This window comes from Salmo salar, chromosome ssa13 (assembly GCF_905237065.1).
Source record: "Salmo salar chromosome ssa13, Ssal_v3.1, whole genome shotgun sequence".
Taxonomy (NCBI): Eukaryota; Metazoa; Chordata; class Actinopteri; order Salmoniformes; family Salmonidae; genus Salmo; species Salmo salar.
The window spans coordinates 79,887,377-79,901,414 of record NC_059454.1 but is presented as its reverse complement, the minus strand read 5'-3'; the positions used below and the strand labels follow the sequence as shown (position 1 = coordinate 79,901,414).

General features: G+C 39.1%; 1 protein-coding gene across 3 annotated transcripts in view; it reads right to left on the bottom strand.

Moving 5' to 3' along the window:
• Nucleotides 1-14,038, bottom strand: part of LOC106567946 (UV radiation resistance-associated protein) — a 172,881-nt gene that overhangs the window by 157,324 nt on the left and 1,519 nt on the right. For 2 of the 3 annotated variants that reach the window (XM_014137860.2, XM_045692235.1), the window contains exons 2-3: nucleotides 7,378-7,495; nucleotides 6,747-6,781 (exon numbers count right to left, since the gene is read on the bottom strand). In XM_014137860.2, the coding sequence (XP_013993335.2) occupies nucleotides 6,747-6,781; nucleotides 7,378-7,495 (153 nt within the window). Of the gene's footprint in view, nucleotides 1-498; nucleotides 534-6,746; nucleotides 6,782-7,377; nucleotides 7,496-14,038 lie in introns of all 3 variants that reach the window. The other variant, XM_014137861.2, reaches the window with a different exon arrangement.

Here is a 14,038-nt window from a genome sequence, read left to right as displayed (position 1 = left end):
TCCATTAGACCAGGCCTACTTGTCAACAGTATGTTTGTCATATAACATTTTCTGAAATTGACCATATGAAATTATAATTGTAATTGTGCACACATTGATGTCAGACATGCACCTACTCCAGTGCTCTGTTGCTGATGACTGGGATGAACGCAGGAGAAGATTTCAGGAGCAGAACAAGACACCCTCTTTTAGACTGATGATTGACATAAAGGGCATGTATGTGATCGGCCTATCTGGCTTATATAATTATGATGGTCATAATGCTTGACAGTGTCAAAGTGCATTTTCTTAGTCCAAGTAAAGTGACACAGGATGGTCATAATGCTTCATGACAGTGTCATAAAGTGTATTTTATACAAGTTATTTAAAAAAAACATGACTGTAAAGAATTCGTCACTACAAAGGATCTCTCAATCGTATTATTTATTCAAATGTGTTTTTTCCCTGCCAAGAAGTTTCCTTTCATTTGAAAGTTTGTTTCTGCAGCAAGGTCTTTACCTCCACCCCTGGACGCAGCAGATGCATTACTTTCTCTGAAAAATAAAGAAAATAAATCAGAATATGCTACAATGCAGTGACACCGCTAAAGAAAGCTGAAAATGAATTATTCCAAATATATTATAGCAATAGAAAACACTTTCACACATTCTCAAATACATTACAATCACGTTCTCAATGTTTTCATAACATAGCTAACTAGCTCTCAACTATTCATGTAGCTAGCTAATTAGCTACTAGAGGTCGACTGATTAAATCGGAGCGGCCGATTAATTTGGGCCGATTTAACGTTTTCATAACATTCGGTAACCTGCATTTTTGGACACCGATTATGGCCGATTACGTTGCACTCCACGAGGAGACTGCGTGGCAGGCTGACTATCTGTTACTGAGTGCAGCAAGGAGCCAGGGTAAGTTGCTAGCTAGCATTAAACTTATCTTTACATAATCACTAGTTAACTACACATGGTTGATGATATTACTAGTTGATCTAGCTTGTCCTGCGTTGCATATAATCGATGCGGTGCCTTTTAATTTACCATCGAATCACAGCCTACTTCGCCAAACGGGTGATGATTTAACAAGCGCATTCGCGAAAAAAGCACTGTCGTTGCACCAATGTGTACCTAACCATAAACATCAATGCCTTTCTTAAAATCAATACACAAGTATATATTTTTAAACCTGCATATTTAGTTAATACTGCCTGCTAACATGAATTTATGTACATAATTGTACATAATTATGACGTAACATTGAAGGTTGTGCAATGTAACAGCAATATTTAGACTTAGGGATGCCACCCGTTGGATAAAATACGGAACTGTTTCGTATTTCACGTAAAGAATAAACATTTTGTTTTCGAAATGATCGTTTCCGGATTTGACCATATTAATGACCTAAGGCTCGTATTTCTGTGTTATTATATTATAATTAAGTCTATGATTTGATAGAGCAGTCTGACTGAGTGGTGGTAGGCAGCAGCAGGCTCATAAGCATTCATTCAAACAGCACTTTCCTGCATTTGCCAGCAGCTCTTCGCTGTGCTTCAAGCATTGGGCTGTTTATGACTTCCTGCCTATCAACTCCCGAGATTAGGCTGGCAATACTAAAGTGCCTATAAAAAAATCCAATAGTCAAAGGTATATGAAATACAAATGGTGTAGCGAGAAATGGTCCTATAATTCCTATAATAACTACAACCTAAAACTTACCTGGGAATATTGAAGGCTCGTGTTAAAAGGAATCACCAGCTTTCATATGTTCTCATGCTCTGAGCAAGGAACTTAAATGTTAGCTTTTTTACATGGCAAATATTGCAATTTTACTTTCTTCTCCAACACTTTGTTTTTGCATTATTTAAACCAAATTGAACATGTTTCATTATTTATTTGAGACTAAATAGATTTTGATGTATTATATTAAGTTAAAATAATATATATATATATACACACTGCTCAAAAAAATAAAGGGAACACTTAAACAACACAATGTAACTCCAAGTCAATCACACTTCTGTGAAATCAAACTGTCCACTTAGGAAGCAACACTGATTGACAATAAATGTCACATTCTGTTGTGCAAATGGAATAGACAACAGGTGGAAATTATAGGCAATAAGCAAGACACCCCCAATAAAGGAGTGGTTCAGCAGGTGGTGACCACAGACCACTTCTCAGTTCCTATGCTTCCTGGCTGATGTTTTGGTCACTTTTGAATGCTGGCGGTGCTTTCACTCTAGTGGTAGCATGAGACGGAGTCTACAACCCACACAAGTGGCTCAGGTAGTGCAACTCATCCAGGATGGCACATCAATGCGAGCTGTGGCAAGAAGGTTTGCTGTGTCTGTCAGCGTAGTGTCCAGAGCATGGAGGCGCTACCAGGAGACAGGCCAGTACATCAGGAGACGTGGAGGAGGCCGTAGGAGGGCAACAACCCAGCAGCAGGACCGCTACCTCTGCCTTTGTGCAAGGAGGAGCAGGAGGAGCACTGCCAGAGCCCTGCAAAATGACCTCCAGCAGGCCACAAATGTGCATGTGTCTGCTCAAACGGTCAGAAACAGACTCCATGAGGGTGGTATGAGGGCCCGACGTCCACAGGTGGGGGTTGTGCTTACAGCCCAACACCGTGCAGGACGTTTGGCATTTGCCAGAGAACACCAAGATTGGCAAATTCACCACTGGCGCCCTGTGCTCTTCACAGATGAAAGCAGGTTCACACTGAGCACGTGACAGACGTGACAGAGTCTGGAGACACCGTGGAGAACGTTCTGCTGCCTGCAACATCCTCCAGCATGACCGGTTTGGCGGTGGGTCAGTCATGGTTTGGGGTGGCATTTCTTTGGGGGGGCCGCACAGCCCTCCATGTGCTCGCCAGAGGTAGCCTGACTGCCATTATGTACCGAGATGAGATCCTCAGACCCCTTGTGAGACCATATGCTGGTGGAGTTGGCCCTGGGTTCCTGCTAATGCAAGACAATGCTAGACCTCATGTGGCTGGAGTGTCTCAGCAGTTCCTGCAAGAGGAAGGCATTGATGCTATGGACTGGCCCGCCCGTTCCCCAGACCTGAATCCAATTGAGCACATCTGGGACATCATGTCTCGCTCCATCCACCAACGCCACGTTGCACCACAGACTGTCCAGGAGTTGGCGGATGCTTTAGTCCAGGTCTGGGAGGAGATCCCTCAGGAGACCATCCGCCACCTCATCAGGAGCATGCCCAGGCGTTGTAGGGAGGTCATACAGGCACATGGAGCCAACACACTACTGAGCCTCATTTTGACTTGTTTTAAGGACATTACATCAAAGTTGGATCAGCCTGTAGTGTGGTTTTCCACTTTAATTTTGAGTGTGACTCCAAATCCAGACCTCCAATGGTTGAAAAATTGGATTTCCATTGATTATTTTTGTGTGATTTTGTTGTCAGCACATTCAACTATGTAAAGAAAAAAGTATTTAATAAGATTATTTCTTTCATTCAGATCTAGGATGTGTTGTTTAAGTGTTCCCTTTATTTTTTGAGCAGTGTATATTATTTTTTTAATACATTTTTTTGTTTTTATAATTATTTTTTCGATTTTTATTTATTTATTCTTATTATAAATGTTTTTATTATTATTATTTATTTTTTAATTAAAAAAATTCTAAAACATTTTTTTTTAAGATTAAAAAAAAAAAGATATATATAATCTTTTTTTAAAATCTTTTTTTAAAATGTTTTAGAATTTTTTTTATATTAAAAAATAAATAATAATAAACATTTATAATAATAATAAATAAATAAAAATCGAAAAAAATTATAATAATAAAAAAAAAAAAATGTATTAAAAAAATAATATACATTATATATATATATAAATTATAAAAAAAAAAAAAAAAAAAATCGGACGGTTAATCGGTATCGGCTTTTTTGGTCCTCCAATAATCGGTATCGGCGTTGAAAAATCATAATTGGTCGACCTCTATTAGCTACCATCTAGTTAGTGTTTGTTTAGCTAACGTTAGCTGCCCTATCACTGAATATGGTGGTGGTGTACAAAACTACAGTAAATAAACCCATGCATTGTTGAGGTAACAGTTCATATGATTCAATCTATATACAATGCTAATTGTACTAACGAATTATAGAAGAGGCCTGTTTATTAACTGTAACAAAAAACCATGGACAGCTAACGCTGAGATAGCTAACGTTTAGCATGCAATAGTTAGATTCACATTTCATAAAAAGTAACCTAAAATACTTATTATTAGCATGTAAAAAAAAGTTTGTAAAAAAAAATAAAATAAATATGAACCGAAACGTTTATAATGAAAATGTATTTAATCTGAGACGTCTCATTGACTTGGCTATACATCAAAATGTAGATAAACATGTTATCTTTAGATTTCTGAAACGAAACCATACTTATAAATGTTACAAACCTGAAAACAGAATGAATAAGGAGACATGGACAATTTACATTTTTTCACTGAGCTTCTTTTCCTGTTTCTTTTCTTCCAACGTATGAGGTGAGCGCCTGCAGCTAACTGTTCAAATGTCTCCCCCTAGTGGTAGCACTAAGTATACATGTATATTAAAGCAAAACAATTGAGGACAATAATAATGTTGTGAACAAACTTTGATTCCAAAATATGGACATTTATAGACCATCACAGGAAATGTTTTGTTGTTGTAAGGCTAATAAGGGTGTTTTGTCCTGCTCCTGCATTCATCCAAGTCATCAGAGACAGAACACTGGGCTATGCATGTTTGACATCAATGTTTGTACAATTGCAATGGTAATAGAAACTTGCTAATTTAGGAAATGTTACATTATTTACAAGTAGAATGGAATGGTTTGCCTTGTGTGGTAGGATTTGTGGGCTTTGGCACTCTTATATAGATGTCCTAACCACCCATAAATAACTATCGTGGTAGGTTTTGTGGATTTTGACCCGCTTATGTAGATGTCATAACCAGCCATAAAAAAAAACACAATATAGAGTATGTCACAATAGGTCTAAATATTCAGCATGACAGTGTTATGACCATATTATGACGGGTGATTCATTATATATATATATATATATATATATATATATATTTTTTTTTTTTTTGGCCATATCCCCCAGCCCTACTCCAATGCAGCAGCCAAAATAACACTAGTTAGCAGTGACTTGCAAAATTACCTTCAACTTCCTTCAAACAGACATAAAAATGGTATCCATTAGTTAATCTGACTCTGGGAAAGTAGAAAAAAGGCTTGATTGCCAAAATCTTGCACTATCCCTATAAGATCTCAGTGACGAGTGACAAGTTACATCATATATATTTGTAGCAAACAGAGTAAGCAGTTGCGCAAACTGCCACCCTACAAAGCAGTGGGAGGGGAGGCAGAAAGGAGCAGGCTCCTTTGACAGACTAGGGAAGACAACGGAAACAGACAAAAACACTAGAGAACAAGGGTCATGGAAGAATGCTGACGTTTTCAATACAAAGGCAGATTTCAGATCTCTGCCAGACACAATCCTGAGCTTAATCTGCAGTACATTACAGACTAGGGCCCTGGAAAGTAAAGGAAAGCTAGGCTTGGAAAAGAGCTTAGGCCAGCTCATGATTCTACATTTGGCATGTTAGTAATGGTCTGCTGCTCTACTTGGCTGCATTCATCAGACTCCATGCAGAGAAGGGAGCAAGTAGCATCTGCTATTCCACATAGGGTGTAGGACCAAATCTAACAACTGTCAGTGAGGAGAGAGAGAGAGAGAGAAAGAGAGCGAGAAATAGTACAATGGAAGCTTGTGCATATTTTATCCATACAGTATGTTGATGATGTAAGCCTGTTAGTTTCCCCTTGTCTCATACAGTGTTTTGCTACAAGGCTGCTTTCCACCTTCCTGTCTGTTGTTTATATGACTGGGGTACAACATGAAGAAAGAGATTAGTGCATGCCAAGAACAGAGACGTGGACTGTTGTTCTTGGCCTTACTGCACATACGCAACTGTCAATATGAGACCATACAGTACAGTAAACCCCTGTGCTTTGCCCTCTGTGAAGCTATGGAGACAAGGAGATGGGAGCTTGCTGACACTGTGTGTATCAGTGATGACTCCCATTTCAAGCAGTCATAGTCAGGGTCACAACACCATCCTGGTGTGGCCAACCCGTGCAACGTCGATACATCCAAGTCTGAATTCAACCGAACCAAACAAGTGCCGTTTTTGGTTGAGTTACTTTAGGTAATATTAGGTGTTCTTTCAGCAACTGTTTTGACAGATCAGAGGAAGTGAAAGGTAGGCCACTTGACTTGATTGTGTTAGAAACAAACACCAAGGCAGCTGACCTGAGTCCATGTATTGGCTGGCAGACACTACTCCTCTGCAATGGGGAAATGGAGGAAGCATGCCCTCTTTCCACACAGCAGCACTGGAGAAAGTGCCCACTGTTCACTCTCTCACACAAACACGTTGTGGGCGTGGGGGAGTGTGTAAACCTTGACAGGGGTAGTGATAAGCCTATAGGCTGGCCGTGCTGTCACTTGTTTCTATTCTTATGCCCTCTGAATGGAACTAAGCATATAACCAGTAGTGTGCTTCCACAGATGTGAGCAGACAAATCACACTGCAAAATCCACACAAAATGGATTGCTATGACATTCCATAGCTGGTGCTATAGTCATTTTGTGTGAGGCCAGGCAGCCTTCTTTGGCAAATTAGTGTAGAATCTGTCCAACACATGTTTGTTCTTTTGAAAAAAATGACACTCACCAATGAATCTCGGATGACTTCACTCTTGTAAAAGTCTGCAAGAGAAGGCAAAAAAACATTTTAAAGCTTTCTCAAACAGACATTGAATAAACACACACACACAAAAGCTTAAACAACACTTGTGAAGATTCAACACCTGTCAGGATTACGTGACAACAGCAAGCCAAGGCCCTGAGGTTTTGGCTCGATCTGGGCCATTTTGTATATTAACTTAAAATGAAATGATTTGTCCTGAAACCAAAAGTGAAAGACCTCATTTACTGGAGCATCAGCGTCCCCTAACAAACCAAGCCCTTGTGCATTTAACTACACAGCGTAATGGGACTCTGACATTTCTTCCACTTGTGAGAGTAGCCTAATGCAGTGCACATTAGTGCTGAACATTTAGTCCTAAGTGGGCTCTAGCACTAAGGGCTGAATCGTAATTAAGATATCTGCATCTTTCCATGACTTTTGTGTAAATCCTGCATTGTTGTCAAGTTATGTGCACAGATCTCAAGAGAGGATTCAGGCCTAAAGACATGCTTGTAGTGTGGACTGACTGGGCTCAGTAGTGTGAAAGGGCTATTAGTGCAGTGGCCCGGGAACACTGTGATACAGAGACAGCTGGAAGAGGGTGTACTGTACTGACCTCTCGATATCCAGTCCTCTAAGCAGAGATGAAGGGTAAAATATGTGTCCAACAGTGGAGAGCCATTCTTGTTGACGATGTTGCGGGCTGCGATGCTTCTGAGATGACGTAACCGCCTCTGTTAGGGAGAGAGAGACAGATGGTGAGATAGTCAGGAAAAAGAAACGAGAAATAGAAGCAGGAGCAGAGACAGGGAGCAGGAGACAGCATTTAGCCTAATGAACTGCCCACAACCAGAGGTAGCCTAAGTCTAAATTACGTACGATGCAGCTTGTACTTGTCTGGGTCAGCTTCAATGCCTTTTACAATTTTATTATCGATTTCAAGAGTTTCATCCTGTTACACAATCCAAATCGATGCAGATCGACTTACAAGACTGTTACCCAATGAGCTAGTTTAATTCACACAGGAGTAAACAATGCAGTCAACCAGAAGTCACAATTTCAGATAGCAAAGTCATTAGGCTCAAGTACATCCTCATGTTAAAAATAAACTGTCCTTTTAGAATATAGTAGCTCTGTTGGAGAGAACTTAGCGTATTTGGTATCGCAATGTTTTTTTCATGGCAAAAATGAAAACACGAAGCGGACAAAAACGATGTGGTCCTTTAAAAACCTGCTGTATGTGTAACATATTGTGTGCTATAGCTTGAGAAAGAAAACAAGTGACTGGATGACAACAATTGACATTTGGGTAGTTTTCCTAAAGAAGTTAAAACCGCTTCGTGTTTTGTTTCCTTGCCACGACACTAACGAGTATTGCGATACTGTTATCGTCCAGACCCTAGTATGTGGTTAGTCACAAGTCATCTACTATCAACATTTGTCCAAAAAGAATACAATTTGCAGACAAGCGTTTCATTTGAAAGCAGAGTTAATTCATGTGTTGACTTCACTGTGTTTCTCTCACAAAAGCTCTGCATACAAAAGAGCACCACAGTTTGATCAACTAAAGTCCAAGCCAGCATGCCAATGACACACAAAAAGCATTTGTACAGTACGTCTCAGAGTAGAAAACCCATGATGCCTCAGCTCTATAAAATGTGTTCCACACCACCGACAGAACATAACCATGGTTGGACATCAGTCAGAAGTCTACCTTTCAAAAAAATGGAGAAGTAGCATAAAATAAAAGGAACCTGCTTGAAAAGAAATGCTCAGTTACAGCCAATCAAAAAAAAAAAAAAAGAGTAGACTAACTGAATAAGACTATTTTACAGAGGACTGTATTTATAAAAAATAATGGGTCCAAAGAAAATGACTCATAATTGAGGGAGGGCTGGTGGGGTGGTGGGGGGGGTAAGTCAAGAGAAAGACAATGGGACATGACATGAGACCTGTGAAAAGAGGGGCCATTGAATGAAGTCGCCCCTCAGGTGTAGCAGTGTCAGAGCAGCAGTAGGACTATCTATATCAACGGCAGGGCAAGGCCCTCACCTGATCTGCATTCTTCAAACTCCAGCAGCCCACACTGAGCTTCCACCACCACAGGCATTAGGGATAAATCTAAGTCATGGGATTCCCTAAACAAGATTAAGTTTGCTCAGAAACAAAAATCCAGCTTGTTCAGAAAACCCCCCTCCCCCCACAGAAAAGGTCAGCTGACTTTTCTCCGGTCCAACTCATCCCAAACCATCTCAATTGGGTTGAGGTCTGGTGATTGTGGAGGCCAGGTCATCTGATGCAGCACACCATCAGTCTCCTTCTTGGTCAAATAGCCCTTACACAGCCTGGAGGTGTGTTTTGGGTCATTGGGGGTGGCAGGTAGCCTAGTGGTTAGAGCGTTGGACTAGTAACCGAAAGGTTGCAAGATCGAATCCCCGAGCTGACAAGGTAAAACATATCTGTCGTTCTGCCCCTAAACAAGGCAGTTAACCCACTGGTCCTAGGCCGTCATTGAAAATAAGAATTTGTTCTTAACTGACTTGGCTAGTTAAATAAAGGTAAAATAACATAAATAAAAAGTGTCCTGTTAAAAAAACAAATGATAGTCCACCAGTACCCCTCACTGCTGCTTTTTAATTATTTGTTATTTTTTATTTGATTTTGTTACTTATCACGCATTGTTGGTTAAGGGCTTGTAAGTAAGCATTTCACTGTAAGGTCTACTGTACTGTTGTATTCGGCGCATGTGATGAATCAAATTTGATTTGACTAAGAGCCAACCAGATGGGATGGCGTATCGCTGCAGAATGTGGTGGTAGCCATGCTGGTTAAGTGTGCCTTGAATTCTAAATAAAATCACAGACAGTGTCACCAGCAAAGCATCACCACACCACCCCCTCCATGCTTCACGGTGGGAACTACACATGCGGAGATCATCCGTTCACCTACTCTGCATCTCACAAAGACACGGTGGTTGGAACCAAATATTTCAAATTTAGACTCATCAGACCAAAGGACAGATTTCCACCGGTCTAATGTTCATTGTTCATGTTTCTTGGCCCAAGCAAGTCTCTTCCTTTTATTGGTGACCTTTAATAGTAGTTTTGTTGCAGAAATTCGACCATGAAGGCCTGATTCATGCGGTCTCCTCTGAACAGTTGATGTTGAGATGTGTCTGTTACTTGAACTCTGTGAAGCATTTATTTGGTCTGCAATTTCTGAGGCTGGTAACTAATGAACTTACCCTCTGCAGCAGAGGTAACTCTGGGTCTTCCTTTCCTGTGGCTGTCCTCATGAGAGCCAGTTTCATCATAGCGCTTGATGGTTTTTGCGACTGCACTTGAAGAAACCTACAAAGTTCTTGAAATGTTCTGCTTTGACTGGCCTTCATGTCTTAAAGTAATGATGGACTGTCATTTCTCTTTGCTTATTTGAGCTGTTCTTGCCATAATATGGACATGGTCTTTTACCAAATAGGGCTATGTATACCACCCATACATACCTTGTCACAACACAACTGATTGCTCAAACACATTAAGGAAAGAAATTCCACAAATTAACTTTTAACAAGGCACACCTATTAATTGAAATGCATTCCAGGTGACTACCTCATGAAGCTGGTTGACAGAATGCCAAGAGTGTGCAAGCTGTCATCAAGGCGGCTACTTTGAAGAATCTCAAATATAAAATATATTTTGATTTGTTTAACACTTTTTTGGTTACAATATGATTCCATGTGTTATTTCATAGTTTTCATGTCTTCAATATTATTCTACAAATAAAAAAAAAATTGTAAAACAAATAAAGAAAAACCCTTGAATGAGTACGCGTGTCCAAACCTTTGACTGGTATTGTATATTTTTCTATAAACACAAGCACCACACCCGATACACACTACAACATGCCCACACCTGTACATGAACACACAGCAGCCTCCCCTTTCAATACACATATAATGTACATGTAAAATTCAAACACGATTATGTCTGTTGGGAAAAGTCACACTCCTCAAGATGGTCAATGTAAGGTTTCCAGATTTGATCAAACATGTCCTTTTTTTTTGTTGCTTAAATTTCATAAAACACAATCTAAAGAAATGTAACTACATAGTTCAGTCCTCCAGTTCGTTATTGATGGTGATTATGATGCTTTCCAATTGATAGCTCTAAAAACAATTGCAGCAATTATACCTAGGTTAAAAAAAAAAAATGATATTGGTCATCAATATTTACATTTCCCAACAGACATAAATTGTGGCGATAGATAGAAATTCCTAAACACAATAATATGATAGCACAGACATGATCCCAAAATGGTGTCAGTTTGTCACAGGACCACAGCATATGTAATAGGTTTCCTTTTCTCCAACATTTCTGGGTGCATTACATGCATTCTGGCAGGAGTGTAGTAAATCCAACGGATTATCTTGAATTGCAATAATTTACGTCTAAGGTTGTAGGAGAAAATATGAACATTTTTACTAGAGCTCGACCGATTAATCGGAATGGCTGATTAATTAGGGCCGATTTCAAGTTTTCATAACAATCGGAAATTGGTATTTTTGGACACCGATTTGGCCTATTTTTTATTTTTTGTACCTTTATTTAACTAGGCAAGTGAGATTAAGAACATATTCTTATTTTCAATGACGGCCTAGGAACAGTGGATTAACTGCCTTGTTCAGAACGACAGATTTTTACCATGTCAGCTCGGGGATTCAATCTTGCAACCTTACGGTTAACAAGTCCAACGCTCTAACCACCTGCTTTACATTGCACTCCACGAGGAGCCTGCATGTTACACGAATGCAGTAAGAAGCCAAGTTAAGTTGCTAGCTAGCATTAAACTTATCTTATAAAAAACAATCAATCATAATCACTAGTTAACTACACATGGTTGATGATATTACTAGTTTATCTAGCCTGTCCTGCGTTGCATATAATCGCTTAGGCACTTTATACATTGCTCCAATCATAAACATCAATGCCTTTCTTAAAATCAATACACAAGTATATATTTTTAAACCTGCATATTTAGTTAATATTGCCTGCTAACATGAATTTCTTTTAACTAGGGAAAATGTGTCACTTCTCTTGCAAACAGAGTCAGGGTATATGCAGCAGTTTGGGCCGCCTGGCTCGTTGCGAACTGTTAAGACTATTTCTTCCTAACAAAGACAGCTAACTTCGCCAAACGGGGGATGATTTAACAAAAGCGCATTTGCAAAAAAAGCACAATCGTTGCACGACTGTATCTAACCATAAACATCAATGCCTTTCTTAAAATCAATACACAGAAGTATATATTTTTAAACATGCATATTTAGCTAAAAGAAATCCAGGTTAGCAGGCAATATTAACCAGGTGAAATTGTGTCATTTTGCGTTCATTGCACGCAGAGTCAGGGTATATGCAACAGTTTGGGCCGCCTGGCTCGTTGCGAACTAATTTGCGAGAATTTTACATAATTATGACATAACATTGAAGGTTGTGCAATGTAACAGGAATATTAAGACTTAGGGATGCCACCCGTTAGATAAAATATGGAACGGTTCCGTATTTCACTGACAAGAAAAACGTTTTGTTTTCGAGATGATAGTTTCCGGATTCGACCATCTTAATGACCTAAGGCTCATATTTCTGTGTGTTATTATGTTATAATTAAGTCTATGATTTGATATTTGATAGAGCAGTCTGACTGAGCGGTTGTAGGCAGCAGCAGGCTCGTAAGCGTTCATTCAAACAGCACTTTCATGCGTTTGCCAGCAGCCCTTCGCAATGCATTGCGCTGTTTATGACTTCAAGCCTGCCAACTCCCAAGATTAGGCTGGTGTAACCGATGTGAAATGGCTAGCTAGTTAGCGGGTGCACGCTAATAGCGTTTCAAATGTCACTCGCTCTGAGACTTGGAGTAGTTGTTCCCCTTGCTCTGCATGGGTAACGCTGCTTCGAGGGTGGCTGTTGTCGATGTGTTCCTGGTTCGAGCCCAGGTAGGAGCGAGGAGAGGGACGGAAGCTATACTGATACACTGGCAATACTAAAGTGCCTATAAGAACATCCAATAGTCAAAGGTATATGAAATACAAATCGTATAGAGATAAATAGTCCTATAATTCCTATAATAACTACAACCTAAAACTTCTTACCTGGGAATATTGAAGACTCATGTTAAAAGGAACCACCAGCTTTCATATGTTCTCATGTTCTGAGCAAGGAACTTAAACGTTAGCTTTTTTACATGGCACATATTGCACTTTTACTTTCTTCTCCAACACTTTGTTTTTGCCTTATTTAAACCAAAATGAATGTGTTTCATTATTTATTTGAGGCTAAATCAATTTTATTGATGTATTATATTAAGTTAAAATAAGTGTTCATTCAGTATTGTTGTAATTGTCATTATTACAAATAAAAATAAAAACATTTAAAAATCGGCAGCGACTTCTTTTGGTCCTCCAATAATCGGTATCGGTATTGAAAAATCATAATCGGTCGACCTCTAATTTTTACATATCTGTGAATATTAGTCTCATACATTTTCTTAGAGATCTGTTTCCCATTTTTTCCTTATAAAAGTTCTGTGCTATTAGGTAGAAATTAAATCAAAGCTAGAAGCTTTAGATTCATCCAGATTCTATTGAAGCGATTGAATAAGATTTCTGAGTTGTAAGAATTTAAAGAAAATGGTTTTGGATAACCCACATTTTTCTTGTAATTAATTTAATGACAGTAGAGAGCCATTATAATACATATGCTAAAAATGAATGATGCCACTTTGGAACCAGGACTTAACGGTGTGGTTATTGTCCAGCTTCATAAGGTAAGTGTAAAACATTCAATTTGACTCTTAAAGGCTTTCCATTCCAAATAAAGTTGGAGAGTAGGTCATTTATTCTTAAAGAAGTTGAATGGAATTGAAACTGGTAAAACTTGGAATAAATACATCAACCATGGTAATATATTCATTTTGATTATGTTGACCCTCCTAACATAGAAATAAGGAAGGTTTTCCATCTCTGAACATCAGATTCAATCTTATCTAGTAAAGGAGAGTAGTTGATCATATAGGCCTCCGCCAAATTGCATGCTATCAATACAACCAGGTATATCATATGCTTCTTTGTCCTTTTCCACCAAAATCTACTTTACATGCTTGAAAAGTCATAACTAAAATAATACTGGCTATTATTCTAATGAGCTCTGCCCCCAAACAAGACCAAATGTCGTTGGTCCGGACCACATCTGTACCAATCATAGACCAAATCACAGTACAGCACA